Source organism: Arvicanthis niloticus, chromosome 3 (genome assembly GCF_011762505.2).
Source record: "Arvicanthis niloticus isolate mArvNil1 chromosome 3, mArvNil1.pat.X, whole genome shotgun sequence".
NCBI classification, from domain to species: domain Eukaryota; kingdom Metazoa; phylum Chordata; class Mammalia; order Rodentia; family Muridae; genus Arvicanthis; species Arvicanthis niloticus.
In genome coordinates, this window is record NC_047660.1 from 125,514,840 (window position 1) to 125,535,588 (window position 20,749).

The 20,749-nt window shown below is 41.0% G+C and overlaps 1 protein-coding gene across 2 annotated transcripts in view; it reads left to right on the plus strand.

Annotated features, from left to right (window-relative positions):
* Window positions 1-20,749, plus strand: part of Satb2 (SATB homeobox 2) — a 173,344-nt gene that overhangs the window by 11,130 nt on the left and 141,465 nt on the right. For both annotated transcript variants that reach the window (XM_076931897.1, XM_034499047.2), the window contains exon 2: window positions 10,184-10,360. In XM_076931897.1, coding sequence (XP_076788012.1) covers window positions 10,184-10,360 — 177 coding nt within the window. The remainder of the gene's footprint in view (window positions 1-10,183; window positions 10,361-20,749) is intronic.

Here is a 20,749-nt window from a genome sequence, read left to right on the forward strand (position 1 = left end):
CATAATTATATTGAAGATTGATGTATAGTTTGAAAGCAAGGTTGAGAGAGACAATTCCTTTCCATGAAGGGAGGCTTCTGAGACTCTGCTCTCTGTTTCTCTGATAGGACCACTTAGGAAACCCACCGTCCTCACAGCCAGCCTTATGTAGAAGAAACAGGCTCGGTCTAGAAAATAGACCTGTTCATCTGTCCTTCTCTTAACAAAACAGAGAGATGAGCGAACATTCACAGGAGCCAGTGTGAGCAACTCTCACTCATCATCCAGATTTGGCAGCTGCGGGCAGGAGACAGAATGCTTGCCCTTCCCCCGGCCCTGCTCTAGTGTGCCCACAAACCTGCACCTATGCTTATAAGCTAACCCCACAGGAAACCCTTCTCTCCTTAATGCTGGCCTTGCCTGTTGGCTATTTTGTGTTATTCTTGTGAGATTAGAACTCTTTGGAAACCATAGCCTCGAGGTGTGGCATGCTAAAATACTTCAGTGTGAGGTTTAGGGATGACTTCAGAAAAGAGAGAATTTATAAATCTAGAGGTCTAGGGGAAGTGAAATCTTTTTGAGGTTGAGATGGACATATTTGGAATTACCCCCACCTTGAAGTTCTTTGCTTGGAGGATGGTAAAATTTTATATTTTGTTTAGGGCAAGGACATCTCACTTTTTAATTCAGGAAAAAAATCATTGTAAACTTTAGAAGTACTTAGGTTAAAAAAATGGAATCATATTCTTCCTTTGATTGGGTGACAGCCTTTGATTGACCATAGTAAGGGTGAAAATAATATTTTCAAGCTGGATGTGGTGGCTTATGCTGTAATTCTAGCACTTGGAAGGCAGAGGCAGGAGGATTACTCAAGGTTTGTTTTTTTGTTTTTTTTTTTTTTTTTTTTTTTTTTTTTTTTTTCAGGGAGGAGCACTGGGGGACTAGCCTGGTCTTAGTAAGTAAGAGGTTATCTAGGGTTAGAGAGTGAAAATCATATCTCAGAAAAAACAAAGCAACAAGAATTTCAGTTTGTTTTCATAGGCAGTGACTTTCACAGTTTCTCTAGTTTTAAAAATACTAAAATTTAATGTTTCCTTTTAGAAATACATAGCGTATACAGAGACTGTCTTAGAACCACAGAGAGAAACAATACTATTCTATTTTTACTAAATGATTGCTGCAAATTACACTGATGTGTATATAGTTAAAATATTGTGTCAGGGAAGTACTTCATCAGACCCTATTTCCCTGGTCTGTGTTTATTAACTTTGTCTCAGTCACAGTATTACTGACTTTCATATTGTAAGCCAGAGACGCCATTGTCCCCAGAGGGAGCTAGCAGATGCCCTCTGTGATGCTGAGTTTTTGGTAGTCTCTGGTCTCCTTTCCTCTTCCCTCCCTCCCCATGTCAGAGCTTTCTGGGGCTTGCTCCCTCTCCCCTCTCCACAGGCATTTGATGGAGATGAGAGTGAGGCTGCAGCTCTGGGGACTCTGCACTGGTTAAGTCAGTGATCATTTCTTTACATTTCTGTTAAATAGCCATAAATGTTTCACAGTTCAAACTCTAAATGTAGTATTTTCTTTTATGAGAGAGAAACCTCTTTTTTTTTTAATATAAAAACTTTACTTTTCAGTTTTTATTCAATAAAAATCTTTCCACTCTCATGATTTCCTTTGAGGCTCTGCACCAGTGTTTGATCTCAATTTTTAATAATTTTTTTTGAGTTAAACTCCCCAAAGGAAACATGCTTGTGCTATGAAATATTCCCACTAGAAATAAATACAGGTAGTCCTGCCTTATTGAGTGTGAACACTTGATTCCTTTATTAATTCCTTGCTCGAAAAACCTCAACACAGTTAACCTTTCTTTAACACTACACTGGAGAAATTAATCAAAGATTTAAAAAAATTGTTTGAATTAGATAAAATAATATTTAAACAGCTCAAACCCCGAGATAATGAAGCAAATAGTATAGGGGCAGATTTAATGACCCCCTTCTTTTGAGGAGTGGGGGGCTCTAGTGAATAGCTTCTACAGACAGGGTATTGAGAAGGGGTCATGACAAATGTGTGTCCTCATAAACATGTCTTGAAATCTACCCAGTCAGAAACCTGTAGGATCAAATTGTACTTTGTCAGGAGACAAGAATCCTGATATTATTGAAATGGGCTACAATCACTTTTAATACATTATTGAATCTTTTGATGGGCACACTTCAACAACTGTGGAAAGAACTTTTAATTGTTCAGTTTTGAAATAATTATCTTTCAGCAATATGCCGTGGGTTTGAGCTTTTCTGTAATATCTAGACTTAAAGAAGATGCGTTCCTGCAGTGTAGGCTATGGTCACGCCTCTCCCAACCTGAGCCCTGTGGTTAGTGTTTGCAACCCTGGCGCCCACCCAATGTTGCAGGCTTCCAGTCCTCAAACAGAATCCACAACAATGCCTTATGCTGATATGCCAGCAGCCTGTGCCCACTGTGGACACGCATCGCCCCGTGGACTGGCGAGCTTCCTGTGCCCAAGGGAAAACCAGCTCCTGAATCCCGTGTCTGTCTCTTTCCTAGAAAGCACTGCCTGTGACCTGATGTCGGGGCCCACAGCGATGCTGAACAGCCCCTGCTGCTTATTAATGAAGATGATTAATGTCTAAGTGGAATTAGCATTTTGTTAAACTGAACCACCGCTTATTTTTGGACATCCCATAGGTCAGGCTTTGAGGTGGGGTGTGGTAGAGTGGGGATTTGTCTAAAAGTGGGATTCTCCCTGAGACAGCCACAGGCCAGGTGTTGCTGACATCCGGGGATTTAGTTCCCAGGGTTCAGCTGGGCCTCCACAGCTCATTCTTTATTATTTAGGTAAGTTACCACAACCGTGCCTCCTGGGCTCCTAGAAAGCTGCGGTTTCAAACTGCCTTCGAACTGGAGCCTGCCACTGAATTTCCAAGAGTTAAGCAGAGAACATTGACCCTTCATTCTTGCAGTCCCGACTTCAGATTGAGTTACGATTCCTAAACTTGAGGACAGGCCTGGAAGCAGATGTACGACTGGTCCTTCTCTCTGCCATTCGAGGCCCACACTGAATCTTTGAGGGACAGTGTTCACTCTCCACACTTATCTTCTCCTGGCCTAATCCTGCATTTTATTTCTAAGGTTAGGGTCAGCTTTGGGGGCTGAAAAAAAGCATCTGATTTTACAGACGATAACTCTGAGAGTAAAATCTTGCCTCATTTTTAACCCCTTGTGTTCCCCAGACGGTGGGAGGGTGGGGGATGTATGAAGAGATTTTATTGTTGAAACTTTATTTGGCAGGGTTTGTGTGTGTTCAATCCGAAGTCATGGGGGCCAGGAAACCAGATTTACATTTGTGGCTTTGCTTGCCTTTGCTTGTTTCTTTAGAGCTGACAGTGACCCTCCCTCTGTGGACTTCCACCTTCCTGCCATCCACCTCTGTATGAGGGTCAAATGAAATCAACAGGCAGGAAGAGATGCTGGAACGGGGTATCATGAGGAAACCTCAAGGACAGCCAGGTTGACCTGTGAACTTTTGGGTGACTTGCTTATACTCAAATGACACACTTCTTTTACCCTTATAATTGCTGAAATTTTTTTTCTAAACACTTTTTTTAAACACTTTTTTTTAAAACACTATCTGATATCCTCCCTTCCCCCACACTCCCCCTCCCAAATTAAGCTTATTTGGAAGGAAATATGAAGGTACAGTCATACCATGAACATTCTAGTCACCCACAGAGTTCATACCGTGGTCCTATAACATTACAGCCTGTGGTGCTGAGGTAGCCATTTTAAATCTGTGTGAGTATATACTGGAGGTTCACAGAAGGACCAGGAGTGCTTTTTTACACTTCTCGGTTAGAGGTGGAGATGGAGGCCATTCCATAGCAAAATGTACTGTCTTTGAAAGAAATGTTGCTGAATGAGACTGAACTGTAGGCTTTGTCCCTGTTTGCTGAGCGTTCTATCCCTAAGCTATATCCCCACCCCTAAAGTATCACACCTTTTTATCAATTAATCTCAGAAGTTTCCACATCAGCCCCCGAGGGGGGGGGAAGTATGCTGCAGCTGGGTTTGGAATGTGGCTTCCTTAGTCTCAGAAGGTTGGGCCTGAGAGAGAAGGGAAGGTGAGGACAGGGCCAAAGCAAGCTACTACTCTAGGAAAGACACATTTGGTTAATTTTGAGGTAAATGATGTTCCTTTTTGTTTTCTGTTTCTGGTTGTGATTCTTGGCTCTCAAACTGCGGCTTTATTGTTTTAGGGTAGGAAAAAAAGGAGAGAAATTAGTGTCGGGCTACTTCTCTGTCTATCCTTTTCTCTCTGTGTGTATGTGTGTCAGAGAGAGACAGAGAAGATTATGCAAATACCTTCATTTTTTTCTAGTAAATTGTAATAGGAAAAAGATAGTCTGTTCTTTCAGCCCAGTCTTTGGGGGGAATAGACTATATTAAGTCAGCTTCCTAAATTTCTTCCATCTTTCCAGGGCTTGGTGTAGGATTTATTTATAATGGAGGTTGTGGAATGTGGTACTTTGCTTCAGGTTCAGTTTATGCAAAGGATAGATAGGAGAGGCTCCATGCACAGTCTTTGTGTCTTCAGTTACTCCGGAGTCTTAGGAGATAGTGAGAGATAGAGCAAGGAGTGGTCCTGTGGCTTCCTTCATTCCTGAAATGGGTGGGTTTTAGGAGCCCCTAGAGGATAAAGGCAGGCTTGCTATGACCTCAGACTAGCTACAATCCTTCAGGTGGCAGTTCCAGGAATGCAGGTAAACTCAGAAGACAAAGGGGCCAGGATGAGGGTGGAGTCTAGCCCTTGGGCGGGAGTCTTTTCTCTTTTTATCTGTAGGGCCTGAAGAGCAGGAGTTCTATTCTGAAGTTGTTTCAGGCCTAGCCCTGCCCCCATAAATGGGAGTCCTCAAAAAAAATTCAGTAGCCCAGGCCTCCTGGAGGGGGTAGCAAGTGGAAAGGATTGTTAGCGAGCAGGGCAAGTTGTCAGGTCCCTGTGGGTGGAGTCTGGGGTATTATTTCCAAAGGAGAATGTGGGATTTAGATGGGCTGAGTTGCTGCTCTTCCTTGGCTGTTTCATTTTCTGGTCCTTTCAGACTCTTGATTTATTAGCTGAGGTCAGTGAGAATCTTCTCATGTGGTAAATATGAGGAAAAAGTAAAGGTTGCATGGTGGGCCAGACTGTAACCTGACATGTGGGCTCATTCCACCCAGTTCAGGTGGCAACCTCATGCTGTGAAGATCCTGTGCTTCTGGTCTAACAGTGTCCATCTCTCCTTGCTGAGGTTAACCGCTCAGAGAGCTGGAGATTATATCTCCTTTTGTCCAAGCCAGCAAGAGAGAATTCCTTGAAGATCTTGACCAGGAAAAGGAAGTGGGGGAGCTTAGTAAAGATGTAGGATTGCCAGTTTTAGGAATCAAGTAGCTGCCTATGGCTCACTTAGTGGAGAAGACAGGCAAACGCGGTGGGTGATGGACTATCTGAGGTAAACCGAGAATGGCTTTTGTTCTTAAGTCAACTTAGATCTTGAACACAAAGGAAAGCTCCTCACCTGCGAGGGGTGGGGCAAGGAGTGCTCTAGACAATCCTGGGCTTGTCTTACTATCAGTTATAGTGAGATTTTTTTCTGTTTTCGAAAAGCCATTGTATGTGTTTATAATGTGGCATGTTATCTCACAGAAAATATAAGGCACATGTGTGATGCCCAACAGCCCCACTTAAAACAAGCTAAAGAAACATAACAATTTTAACAATGCATTTAATTCAGTTTGTTCAAATATTATTTCCACATGCAATTTATTTTCTAAAAAAATGTTTATAATACATTTACTTTTGTTGCCTTTTATTTTATTTTATTTTATTTTTGGTAGTAAGTCATTAAAATCCAGTGTCTTTTATACTTATCAGCGCATTTCAGTTGAAGAGGAGACACCCAAGGCTGTGCTTTTTGCTATGGAGCATTGAACGTTGTCAGTTATTCTTGTTTGTATAATAAACCATCCAGTGATTACTAGTTCCGTTAGGTCATTCAGTGATAGGTTATTCAATCACTATTACTGTTATTTTTATTTGAAGAAAGACTTTTTAGTGTCATGAACATTGCTTACTGAAAAACATTGAAGACATGATTGGGGTTCCCCCCACCCTCTGTGCCTGTAAAATGGCATTAGTACTCATACTCAAAAAAGAAAACTAGGTAGCAGTGTTTGAGAGCTGCATCTCAGGTGACCTAGATGTATTGCACATGCACACACCACACACACACACACACACACACACACACACACACATGCACACTCATTTGCATTTTAGCTGGGAGGATTTGAGTCTTGGAGAGCTTCACAGGCTTATGAACAGTCAGTGACTCAGGTAGAATGACAGGAGCAGGATTTGTTTGACTCCAGGCCTGCCTGCCTTCCACTGCAGGGCTTTTCATAACACCTAAGTATCTTCCCAGCAGCGTGTTCACATGGCCATGGTGCTACAGAGGCTGGAGCCATGGCCTTTTAGGATGCATGCCCTCCTTCAGAACTATGACAATGAACATGGCCGTTTCAGTGTCCTGACAGATGATAAGAGGGAAGCACGCTTCTCTAGGGGAGAGCCCTGTTTCCTGTCTGCAATGACAGAGGACAGCATATGTCCTGCTTGCCCGAACTAGTCATGATTTTTTAGTAAATGGCTGGGGCCCAAGTGCCTGTCTTCAGATTAAACTACCTGCCTACCTCCAGCAATTGTAAAAGGCTTAACAAGGCTTATGATCAAAAGGTCCAAAGTTCTCCACTTGATCATCTGGAAATGGGTCTGTGCAACAATAAAAGAAAAATAATGCCGTAAGCTCAAATACTGGGCTGCAGACGGAGGGTTCCTTTTATTTTCTCTTTCTCATGACCCTTTAGAACTTGTAACTGTGTTCAGCTTTATGTTGCTTTTTTTTTTTATTGTAGTTACTTTATTCTTGCCACTGTTACATTTATTTTTGAAGCATTTTGTAAATGCCCTGCCTCTCTTTTTCTCTCTTCTTCCTTTGCTTGAAGACAGTAGTGGGACCAGCTGAGGAGTTACTTCTTTGTGAGGTGCACATTTCTTCTTGCCCTGTGTATACTTCCCTGGGGAACACCTGTTTTCAAAGCCTTTTGAGTCCCGTGCCTTAATTTTCACTTTAATTACACCAGTTTGCTATTTTTCACTTATTTCACCATTTTCATTAGTAATTGCATCAGATTTTTATATCTTTTTTTTTTTTTGGTAAAAACGGAATTGCATTATAAAACTATAATTGCTGAATCAATCAAGGACTAGTTAAAAAGATTAATTTTTCTAATGATGGAATGCAGCCTATTTCATTATCTGTGAACCTGTGTGTGTGTGTATGTGTGTGTATATTCATTGTGTGTGCGTGCATGTGCGTGCCTATGTGCACCCATTGTGTGTGTGCTCAAGTGAGCGTGTGTGTGCGTGTGCGTGTGCGTGTGCGTGTGCATGCATATTTAGGTCTGAAGTTGATATAAGGTGTTTGCTCTGTCATTTTCCACCTGACTTTTTGAGGCAGGGTATCCCATTGAACCAGGAGCTTGCCATTTTGGCTAAGCTGGCTGGCTAGTGAGCCCAGGATCCTCCTGTCTGCCGGCCCTCAGTGCTGCAGTCACAGACACATGTGCCACCGGATATGGCTTCACACAGTGCTGGGTATCTGAACTCTGGTCTTTGTTCTTACAGCAAGCTCTCAGCCATCTTATTTTTTTAGGTAGGTGAGATGTGTAAGGGGACTGGCGGTTGCTTTCGACTAGAAGGAATCACTGCTGTTGTGCTTAGCCTACAGTTCTCCCTCCGACCACAAAGTAAAATGTTTAGGAAATAGCTTTCCCATATTGAGAGTTATAAAACATCAGTCTCTTACATGTTAGAGACACCTGAGATTTTATGTTGTATTTTGTATTTAACTGTTACTTTGAAATTAATAGGACCTTTTCAGCCAGTCCCAGACTTATTTAGTCATGGGTGAATGCTAGCTTATGGAGTAGCTAGATTCACTTAAAGGCCTTATCTGTGGTCCCCAGATGTCATTAGGAACTGCTCATGGATTTTCAGCACTGAAACCTCTGTAGACACAGGTATTAGTGGGGAGGCAGCTTATGGCACTGCTGGCTACGTGGCTGTGTGTGAGCATATGCTTAAATCACTAGAGGTAGCAATGAGCCTGCTTCCTTTGACAAAGATCATATACCAGTATGTAAGAGTTAAAAGGTCTAAATGGGGCTATTCCCTGCCGGGAAGGGCTCTCCTGGATGGGTTGTATAAAATGCCATTATGCTTGCTTAGGAGGGTTTTATAATGCTTCCAGCTACAGTGTGGGCAGAAGCCATAGCAGACTTGTTCTTACCTGTATCTATGGAGTGATGGGTGATACCTGACACATAGTAGGCACAATCAATAAATGCTATACAAATGAATGATAGGAAGATAATGTGGGAGATGTCTGATTTGTATTATTCATTATGTATCTTAAATGTATTTGGGAATAATCTCCCATAAACAAATGCTTCATAGACTCGTGATGGTCACCAAGAAAAACGGCATTATGAAGCACTACACTAAATCACCTCCTTTGCCTAAAATTTGACCTGCCTCACTGCTACCTTGCATTTTCCATGGGTCTGTACTATGGATGAGTTTTCTGTGGGGAGTAATGGTGGAGTCAAGGGTTGTCCCAAGTGTGGTGTGGTGAGACACGCTGGGCTGTTGCTCAGGCTTAATAATAATTACCAAGATCTTTAATGATAACAATTCTTAATGAGTATTATTATTGTTAATAATGATATTTAATAATTATACCCAATACTTATTATCTTTAATAATAATAATTAGCACATGGGAACCAGTCGTACCATTGTATTATCCTTAGAACAAAACCCTGAGTCTACGGCTCAGGAGTCTGCAGAGTGCTTGCTTTTCACTCTGCTTTCCAGATCCCAGTGAGTCAGGAGGCATCTGGGGTCAGGGCACGGACAGCAGCTGGAAGCCTGCTCTACATCTGTGTGTTGGGCCTATCCTCAGTCATGTTAGAGGGGTCTCGTTTTCATTATGGAGTGCCAGTACTGAGGCCGTCCCACTCTTTCCACCCTCTCTCTGCCTGCCTATGCCTCCTTCATAGCTTTTGTGTTTTGTTGCACAAAGGCTCAGAGCAGACCCTCATTCCATAACGTACTAATTTGTGTGAATTTCGCAGGGCAGAGTCCATGTTTATCACTTGTCCATTGGTAGATCTTTGATCTTCTTTTGTCTTGCTATGTTTACATTTAAATGCCTGTGTGACTTTTTCTAAAAAATAAAAAAGAAATTAGTTTAAAAACTGTTTGGTGAATTAAACATTTTTTAGGCTTTTCACACTTTGATACAAAGCAGAGAAATATTTCAGTGACAACCAATTTCAACAGATTTTTCAAATAGACTAATTTGCTTTATTCTTTAGGGTCGTTTATTTATTTCTTTTTATCTGCAAACACTGAAAAGTATTCTGTCCAGGGATAACTGGTGTTCGTGTATGAAATAATTCCAAGGAAATGAAGTTTGCATTTAGCTGTATGTTTTATATTAGTTCAACATTAGTTGAGGTTTTCATGATCTGTACTGTTTTCAGGCCAACTTGATGAGTTGTTTACTGAACCCTAGAAGAAGACTGCTTTTGAATTCCCATTGCCTTTCCTGTATACACTCACATAGCCTTTCAGGCCTGGAAATCTAACATGCCTCTCTACTGGGTGCTGTGGACTAGCAGCATTGAAATACATTGCTGGACAAAACCAGAGATGACCTGAAGATACTAGTTTGGGGCCTTGATAAGACAGCAGACATTAGAGGTCATAAGGTGGCCTTGACTTTGGGCCATGTGTTAAAACACCTCCGAGTGTAGCTGACCTTTTGATTACTGCAATTTGAGGTCTTCGGCCCCGTCTCCTCAGCAATGCTGCTGCATTTGCAACAGGACAGTCAATAAAGAGAAGATCTGGCTCTCCTCACCCAAAGCCTGGCACAGGGCACATAACTATCAGGCTGCTCATCCTGAACTGTGTGTATGATCCTAGTGTACTAACTTTGAGAACCGTCCCGTCCCTTCTTCTTGTTCTGTGGTTCTGATTGCCTTGTAACACCATGTTCTGCTTTCGGATTGTGTCTTCCCAGGTCTGATGATTCCAGTCTTTTGTGTGGTGGAGCAGTTGGATGGCTCTCTTGAATATGACAACCGAGAAGAACATGCTGAATTCGTCTTGGTGCGAAAAGATGTGCTTTTTAGCCAGCTGGTGGAGACCGCGCTCCTGGCCCTGGGGTATTCCCACAGCTCTGCAGCTCAGGCCCAAGGTATTTCTTTCTCTCTCTTTCCTTCCTAGCCTCCTGTGTGATCTGAGGAAGTATTGGTGTTTTTTTTTCCAAAAAGGGCTGCGAAACAATTATTGGATGCTGTACCTGACAGCAGGCCTCAAAAATCGTTCAGGATCTTGTTTTCTTGTTCTGTGAAGGATTTGTCCAGAGTCTTGAAAGCCACCCAAACTGACTTGTATTTTAAAGCAATTGTCATGATGTTTTTGCATTTGTAATTCTGTTATTTTTGTTAAGTCAGCAAATTGGTGTTTTGGGGCTCAGTGCTGAGATATTTTCCCCCTGACTTATCCAAACTTGAATATATGATTTCTAAGCATATGAAACTTATTTGTTTACTGTCTTGAGTTTATGGTTTCTACAGTTTGCCATCAGGTTTTAATTAAACAGGAAACAGAGTTGCATCTTATTCTTTTGTACCTTTGAAAACTGTTCTACCATTTTGATGAAGTCAATTCATTTAAAAAAAAAATCATTTTCTTTTAATCACTCATTTTTACCTATTCAGTTAGCTACTAAAGTTGCATTGTTATATTGATAATCCCAGGGAGTTTATGTGAGCTTCTGTTGTTTCTTTCTGAAGCATAGTCCATTGTTCTGTTATGCCAAAGATGCAGCAAAACAAATAATAACAGTATTCCTCAAACCTTGAATAATGGGGAAAGAAAACTGGAGCCAGTAGAATTATTGTCCTTGTTTTTCAGATGAGATGACTGAATAGCATAGTTTATGGTAATAGTTTATGGTAATAGTTATAAATAAAGGTGAGAGATTCCGAACATCCCCGTCTCACTTTATATACTAATTTCCTATCATCATTTGTACCTTAACATTGCTGTGGTTCCCAAGATTTCTTTCTATGTCTTGAATCTGGCTTCATGTCATTCTTAAGAGCGATCCATTGGCTTCAGTGCTTCTGATGAGATAACAAGGGGAGATCAGGTGAAGGTAGAGCTATGCAGACAGAAGCCTCAGACTTTGAAGCTCTTCCCTCTGATTCTGTATGCACATTGGTGCTTTTTAAACGGTAGACTTCATTTAAATTAGAGAGTAGTTCTATCAGGGTGGTCAAACATATTTTCCCATGTGAGTGTACCCTACATCATGTTCTGTGTGTCTCAGTGCAGAATCCTGCCCTTGGCCAGGCTGGGTGCAGAGACAGAAGCTGTCCTGTGGAGTTCACTGCTTCCCTACCGGCATAATAAAGGATGGTTTCCTTTTTTTTCCTTGAAAACTTTCTTTCTGTGTGAGGGATTCAGGATTTGATCCCCAACAAATTGCATATTGAACACTGCTTCTTTTATTTCATGTCATGTGTCCAAATGAATTAAAAGAAGTGTTACCCAGTCCTGAAAACTTTCATGCCCTTTTAGGGATATTTTCCTTTGAATGTAAAGGTCACTGTATCCTACTGCGTGCATCCTGGCATGCGAGCTTCCTGTTTGACAGGGCTATCTATCTCAGTTAGCATGGCTGCTCAGTACATCATGAGATCACATGTGGAACACAGAGCGCTAAGTGGCCAAGATTTGATTCTTGGCACAAGCTAAGGAAGGGACTCTCAGGAAATCTACACCAGGGAGCCCCACTGACTCTCAGTGATGTGAACTGAGAAACTCCACTCACCAAGATGAGCCCTGCAAGCAAGCAGTGACTGTTGTCTGCTGTAGAGCATGGGGAGGGGGCAAGCCAAAAGTAACTATTTGCTTACTTAAAGTTTCTGAAAACTAAGCTTAAAAAATAATACATATTATATATATTTATGTTATTTTTTTTGGTTAAGGTAAATCAGCTTATCAAAAATACTGTCTAGATTATGTTGTGGGGAAAAGAAGGTTTATTACTATAAACCCCACAGACTTACAAAAATATCAGAATTTGCTTGTTTTTTTTCTTATGCTGATGACCTGTTTTGAATAAATGGGAAAACTTAGAGTTGTTCATATTTTTTTAAAGGTGCATTTTTCTTTGTCATTTTGATGATTAGAAGGTTAAATACTCTTTTATGGCTAAGTGGAAAATCTTGAATAACATTTTGGGAATAAATATATTAGATTTTTCCTTGTCATCCAGATGGTTGGAAGGTGTTTAGGGTAGATGGACAAACAGGACCATTCATCCCTCTGAAAGGCTGTATTAGGTCTCGGCTGTCACTGACCGAAGGCGAGCATTCAGCCTGCTGCCTACTTAGCACAAGTTGAGTGGCATTGCTTTAGGAGTCAGATCATTCATGAATTCGACACATAGCACACAGCCAGTCTAGTAGGAAAGATGGGCGTGAACATGATGTCTTTGATGTAGGCGGAAGGCTTTATGTATGCAGTTTCTGTTTTCTTTGTTCCCCCCACCCCCCATGCTTTTGTAATTTTTCTAAGGTAGGGGAGTCAAGGGAACCTTCTGGCCAATCCACTGACAAAGGAGATACTGCGGTGTCCCTGAGTTTTGTCTCTTCCTGTGCTGGAAGTGTGAAGGACACCCGAGCTGCAGGGATAGTGGGTTGTTTGTACCTTTTTAAAAATTGGTGCTCTTGTAAAAGGATTTTTCATTTTGACATGGCCAGAGAAGGTTCTCGGTGATTGACGTAGAAGAGCAGTAGAAGTGCAAGCATGTTTACAGTGTGATTTTGGAATGATGCTCCCAGGCAGGGCTGTACACATCAAGTCCCAATCAGGGGTTTACCCATGCTTCTGTAAGCACGAGATTGTCAATTTCTTTCTCTGAGAGGGTATTCCCTCCAGGTGAGCTGCAACGATTTTTACTTATTTGCTTCTAAAGGGTAATAGAAATTCTATTGAAACAGAGTCCAGGTATTCCCCGGCCCACATTTGCAAAATATTTATTTAAATGCTGAATATTGGCACTAGAGAAAAAGGCACCAGACACTGTCATAAATCATGGGAGCTATGTTTCTAGTTGACTTTTGGTTCCCATTTACCAACACACCACGAACTGTGTGACTCAATGAGATGTAGGGTTCATCTGATCTGCTATCGGACATGTGTCAAAAGCTGAATTGGTAGGAGGTCTACTGAGCAGTGCACACACCTGCACTGTCTGATACGCTGTGAGCCCATGTCTCTGTGTCAGAGGTCTTAGAAGAGAGAATGTGGGGGATCGATTGTCAGAGCCCCCTTCCCCTCATCTTAAACTTGCCATTCTTTTAATTCTTCCTCTGTCAACCTTTTGACTTTGTCCCATGAGGCTTTCTGTAGCATCCACGCAGCTCCCACACTATCTAGAGATTCTTTAGTCACTGGTCACCCAGCAATCATACTTGCCAACAGGATGGCTTTGGGAGGAGACAGCTGCTGTGGCAAGATGGTGTCCCACTGTGCATAGCCGACTTAATTTGCAAATGGCCATTTTATCTTTAGTGCTCTTCCCTCAGTAATTTTTAAAATAAAATTAGTTAAAAATTTTATTTTATGCATATGAATGTTTTGCCCGCAAATACATATATCCACCACATGCATCTTACTGTCTGTAGAAGTCAGAGGAATCAGATTCCTTGGAACTGGACGTGTGGATGTTTGTAAACCACCATGTAGGTCCTGGGCACTGAACCCAGGTCCTGGATTAGAGGAGCAGGTGCTCCTAACAGCTGAGCTATTTCTTCAACCTCTAAATTGTACTTCTGTCTGGTAGATTTTATTTAAAAACACACACTAAGCAATAAGTAAGTGTCAGCCCCCCTTAGCCAGTTATCTTTGTTGTCAAGACTGTATGTTTCAGAAGGGGCGTACTAATCACCGTTTCTCATTTATCTTGCAATAATTACATTTGTGAAGTCATTTGAAATGATTTTTTAATGGCACAGAAAATTTTATTTAGTAAATGTTATGTGACTCAACCATGGTGCCAAGTAGCCTCAATTATATAAAATTTCACATATGTGCAGAGAAGAAAGTCAAATAAAGTACATTATCTGTAAATGGTGTGGGTGTAGGATTATGTAGGATTTCTTTTCTTCTAATGAGAATGAAAGTAAGTATAAATTCTACTTCCTTCTCGAATTCTCTAACTAGGTAGGAAGTTGTTACTTCCGTACTTCCATGTTTTGTTAAGTAGTTCCTTTGCTCCTATCTGTAAACTCGGACACTCACACTTTAAACAGGTATGTCTCTGCTGCCTTTTCCAGTGGGAGATTAGGAAAGAACCAGCATGCTGTTTTTACCCTTGGGAATGAGATAAACAATTTCTCAGCATAATGACATTCAGAGCAGTTGAGCAAGTGCTCTGTTGGACACTGTGCTGAGAGATACGGCCTGTGTCCTGGTTCCCTTAGTCAGCATAGCAGTCCTTTGAAAGAAGGCAGTTAAGTTACCCAGTGTTTCCCATCCTACAGAAGGAAGCTGAGGCAAAGGAAGAGTGGGCAGCCATTCTCACTGGGGCACATGCTGATAGGACCTGAGGTGGCAAGCCCAGTGACATACCTGAAGTCTCCGAGCCAGGATGAACCTCAGCAGATGTAGAATCAGGCTAGAGTCCAGCTAAAGAGTCCAGCTAACTCACCATCTTTAACGCCTGTCACGAGTTAGTGCTGTTTCAACTTTTGGAAGTAAAGAGATGGAGGGAAAATGTTATTTTCAATGAGCTTACATTTGCTCGATTATACATAAGAAATTAAACATGTAGAATACTGTTCAGGTGTTTTTTGACTCTCTGAGCTCAGAAATATACCACAGTAATATTGAGAGACTACAAATGTATGTACAATTTATTTGTTTGGTGCTAATTTACTTATTTTAAAACTGAATTTATTTATTTTATTAATATTATAATATTAATTTAATTTATTTATGTTTGGTGCTTAGTTAAGTGGTTACTTCTTAAAAATTTGCAAGAGTTCCTTGTCATCTATTGTTGGAAGCAGGTGACAAGGTCGGACACAGGGTCCTCAGAATCTTTGCTTCATAAGAGAAAATGCCATTTGTCAGTTCCTTACAGTGTTTTCAGGGTCTTCCTTTCTGGCTTTAGTTTTTAACGTGTTAAAGCTCTTTCTGTCTCAGGCAATAAACTGCCTTGTGCTGACAACAGTCACTAGCAGTCATTTGGAAGAATAGACAGAAGAACCTGAGCTATTTACATAGGAGCCTGGAGTAATGTGTATGTCCTAAAGTGTCAGCTTGCTTTCTTATTCTGTGGGTTGATCTGGTGAAGCTGGAAACCCCACCATTCCCTTATAAAGGACCTAAGGTGCATAGTACAGTGTGAGACACACAGTGTAGTGCATGCGCTAAGTGGATGAAAGAAGGCTGTTTTAAATTTAATTTTAATTTTTACTCCTACTTATTTATGTGTCTGTATGCATGCCATAGTGCATGGATAAAGATCAGAGGATGACTTTCAGGAACTGATTTCCTCCTTTTACCTTGTGGGCTCTAGTCTATTCTTGTGGGAATAGAATTCAGGCTATCTGACTTGGTGGCAAGTGCTTTTTCTGCTCAGCCATCTCATGGCCTCAAACATGCTTTTTGAATTTTGTACTTCACTAAATTGTACCCACAAAGGATTTTTTCTCTACTGTACCATGAAGTCAGTTTCATTCATGATTTAGCTGTTAAAGTCAGAAATGGAATCTTTGTTGATGAGCCTGTGCTGAGCTATTCAAATCATGAGTCATATACATCTATAAATGATATATGCTTGATATTTTAACCAGGTCCTTTTGATTATGTGGGTTTTCTTTATACTCACATTAAAGACATTCTAGAATTCTCATTTGTGGCCTTGATTCAGAGTCAGTCTCTCTCTCTCTCTCTCTCTCTCTCTCTCTCTCTCTCTCTCTTTCTTTTTTGGCTACACTTAATGCAAACTCTGATCCTAAAATTTTTCCAAATATGATTTCAAGGGGACAGTTAGTGAGCTCATTTATAACCTCAGAAAGGGTTCAGAAATCCAGACCCTCTGAGGGAGAATCTGAAAGGACACGTGGTTTAGAGTGGAAAGCTCTCCCATGCCTTGACGTTTCTTGGCTCCTTTTTTTCTCTTCCACTTTTGTTTCTTTGATTAAGAAGAGAAATTTTGAGAGATTTTGACTGTCTACTCCCCGTATAACAGCATATTGAAAATGGTCCATGTTTAGAAAATCTTGGAGCAAGCTTTTAACAAACGAGCTTCTTAAACAAAATCTGTCCCCAAAATAACAGAAAGGTACCTCAAGTTGCCATAGCCCCACCTTAGCTCTCCCCAGGAGCGACGCTGGCTGGGATGTCATACATTTTTAATGCTCTTCCTGCCATGCGGCCCTACCCTGCTGCATAGCTGTGAGTTTTCACATATGTGTGCATCCCTGCACCTACATGCGCATGACAAACTGTGAAACACTCCCTGTAAGTACATGCCAAGAGGAAAATGACATCTTATTTCCTTGTCCACCATATAGTTAAGATTAAATATCTAATATAAATATTTAGAGCTTTGTATCCCTATTTATTTTGTCATAATATGTGCTATTTTACATTTGTAAGAGTATAATTATGGCTTACATAAAAAGTCAACTGATAAAACTATTGTCTACATGTAAAGTAGGATAGGATGACACTCTACCCAACTTGGATGACTAGCAGTTTAGTACATAGTGCTTGGTTAAAACCGCTGGGGCTGAGGACTGGGGATGTAGCTCAGTTGGTAGAGTGTTTGCTTAGCACGCACCGAGTCCTGGGTTCATTCCTTGCACTGCCCAAAGTAGGGGTGGTATACACACCTGTAACCCAGCACTTGGGAGTTAGGGGTGGAATGTTCAGAAGTTCAGGGTCATCCATCTATCTATGTAGAGAGATCAAGGTATACCTGGTATACCTGAGACCCTGTCACTATGACAAATTAAGGACAGAAAATGCAGGGCTGACTTGACTTTTTATATGTCCTTGAAATTTCATTTGTGTACATACTTTTAAAAATCCAGCCATATATGGTAGCCCAGTGCTTGTAATCCTCACACTTAGGAAGTGCACGTAGGATTGTACTTTAAAGCTAACTTGGCTACATAGGAGAAGAGATCCCTGACCAGGAGGGGAGCTGCTCACATGACTTCTGGGCTCTGTTGCTTGCGTGAAGTGATTCAAATGACCTAGGTGAAACAAATTGACCTCAAAGACAGGTAGCTTTTATTTAATGACTCAAAGCTGACCAGCTTCGCTTATTCTTCCTTTTTAATTTGTATATCATTCACTTCCTATTGCATACTCTCCGGTGTTTCATGAGTATAATGGATTATAAATGAGAAGCATATAGCTTGATCTTGGTGATAATTCTAGTATGATTTAGTCTACATTTGATTTTTATTCTATTGTAAAGTGTATATGGATTTTAAGTACAAGACTGAGTTACTTGCCTAGGATCCAGGTCTGTCTGTGCTCTAAGATGCAGCAGATTCCGTCAAGGAACTCATTATTCTTTAATACACGTCCATATGCTTTCGTAATGCTGCCTCCTCTTAGCTAAAGCCTTTAAGGCTTCCCATCAATACAGGTCTCAATCTTCGTTTGGACACCGTCATTTTCTAACTCTAAGTAAAGTGCATTTGATATTCATGCTGGATTTTACTATCTTAAAATGTCTTTTTAAAACTCCCTCCATATTTTTTTCTTCTCCTTTGGAAAATGATTGTCATGTTGAAAGCCCACAGTATCAGTTAGTTCTTTGTGAAATTGTGAGAGTTCAGCATTCTGTGTTTTGCATCTATATTTTATCCAGCATCTCTGGACATTTCTGTGTTCTTATGGAATCTCAGTTCCATGGCTGTTCACCTATCCATGTAGTATCAGAAAGGTGTGACTTGTCCCTTGCTTTGGGCAGCTCTGCAGTGTAACAGAAAAAAAGTCTCTGGTGAGCTGGCCGCTTGGTCACACATGGGCAGCTTGACTGGGTTTCATAGGAACCAGACAAGATAAAGGGTGGTAAGGGGCATCTGACTGGGCACAGCAGTGGGCTTTTGGTTGTAGCTGGGAAAATTCTAATGGGTCTGAAGTTGGGGTTTTAGAACATGTGACACTTCTTCCCAGAGAGGCTGTAATTGGTGAAACTATTTGAGTGTCAACATGAGGAAACACACAAGCTTTCCTCTGGTTTCATGAAATATCAGGCAAGACAGAACTGCCATTTTACAAGCTCTTTACTCAGGTTGGGAAAAGTTGTTGCAGCCTATATGCAAATCAGACAGTGCCAAAGTCCCCCTTGGCTCCCAGCTCCAGCTTGGCGGAGAACTGCTTCTGACATATTCCTTATGTCAGTTTTGTAAAGCAGGGAGAGGGATATGGAAGGCTTATAACACATTTCAGGCCTATGCCCTTGATGGTTCTGCCACATCTCCCATTTACAAATTCAGCCTAGTAATCTCCTATTTGAAAAAAAACAAAAACAAAAACAAAAACAAACAAAAACATGCCAGCAAGTGGACCCTTTGTAGAGGGAAGTCTGTTCCTGCTCCAGGTATAACCAGGTCAACCTACTTCCAGTTCTTGAGAATGTATGCTCCAGAGCCAAGTTGATAAATAGCAATTCAGAATGTGTGAGTCTTGGGAAGATATTTTGTAAGAGGCTGGAGAGATGTCACTTCACGGGACTGGTTTTACATAATCTACAAGGGAAGAGACATACCAGAATTATTTGCAAAGGAACATTTTACGATCTTTGGCTTTTTGAGCACTGTTTGAAGTTAGTGGAGAGAAGCCGGACCAAGCCACCCTGGGAGGGTTTGTCTTGAGTCTCTGCTTCTCTATCTTGGGCTCTCTTCACACTTTCACTTGACTAATTGTTATTCTTTGTTATGCACAAGGTACCATTCTGAGTTAGCCAACCAAGGTCCAGAGATGGAAGGTCCCTGTCCTGTCCTCTATATTGGGAAGATATTAAAGAATTCATTGTGTAGTAGAAGGTTGGAGGAGTCCGTGCTCCCCATCTGGTATTGAGGCTTTGGCTTCTGGAGACAAAGTACTTAACCAGTACAAAATTGAAAGTTTTAAGTAGGTTTTGAGGGCTAAAAATAAAATTATATGGGTAATGCGAAGATTAAAGTTATTTTTTCTGAATAAAATCTGTTACCTATGTGGGCTAACTCCTGTTGGAAATCAGCTAAATGTTGCATTGTTAGAATTAGTTGATGTAAAGCTATGGCTTAGTTCTTATGAGAACATTAGCATAATAAGGCTTGTTAGTAATATATATGTATATTACATGTACATACATATACACATACGTGTGTGTGTGTGTGAATATGTTTTGGTCTTTCAGTGAGCCCAGAACTTGACTGGTAGCAGCAAGGCCCATCAGTCTTCCTGTCTCTGCCCCGGTAGTGCTGTCCTTACCAGCATGCATAGCTAAGCCTGGGTATTAATCGACAGGGTGCTAGGAATTAGAGCCCAGGTCTTCTTCACAGCAAGCACTCTTATCTGCTGAGCTATAATCTCACTAGGATATTTCTACTAACATTATTTATCTAGCGCTTCTTCTGTACCAGATACTATGGAACTCTACTGTGCATTCACTTACCCAGTCCTCATAGCAGCTCCACAGTTTATATTGTATCATCTGCATTGCACCTCTGGTGAATGAGTCCCAAAGGGGTGACCAGCTAGACCAGCACAAAGCGTTGCCTCTGGAGAATGTATGCCATCTACTATCAGGGTCTTATTTTGGTTACAGATTGTCAGTTTATTTTTTATTTGTTTTGTTTTGTTTTTCTTTTGAGATAGAGTCACTCTGTAGCCCAGGCCAGCCTCAAACTTGCAATCTTGCTACCTCAGCCTCCTGAGCTGGGGGGGTCCAGGCTGGATTCCACTTTATAAAAACACGTCTTATTTATCTCTAGTTTTGTATATGTCTAAACACCTTATAAAAGCATAAGGTTTTAAAAATTCTTTTTTTTCTGGTAATAAATTAATGCTCATTACTTATAGAAAAGTGAAACTTTAAAAAGTAGAAAGACAACACAAATCTCTCTGGACCAAACACTACAGGCTGCTTGGGGCTGCCTCTCCTTGGCTCTGTTTCTATACAGTTTTCACCTGTTACCGTTATATTATCACAACTTCTACATTTCATCTTCTTTATTGTTGTTTCCGGTATCAAATAACAGTGAGGCTCTGATCTAAAAAAGCAAGGAATGTTTGTTTCTTTTGTCTTCCTTTCTGTGGTTTGTGTAGTAGGAGCGATTTTAACACTAGAAGTCATAAGTTCAGAACTGTGTACAGCCTGCACTGGATAATCAGATTTGTCCCAACATCTGTATGAGAATAGAGTTGTTTCTTGAAAAGGCACTTCATGTCATTTGAATTGTTGCAGGTGAATGGCCAGTTATTCAACTCTATCTCCGTTTTGGGGCTGCTTTCTTTTCACCCCTGACTTATAGTATATAAAGAGTTAAATTTT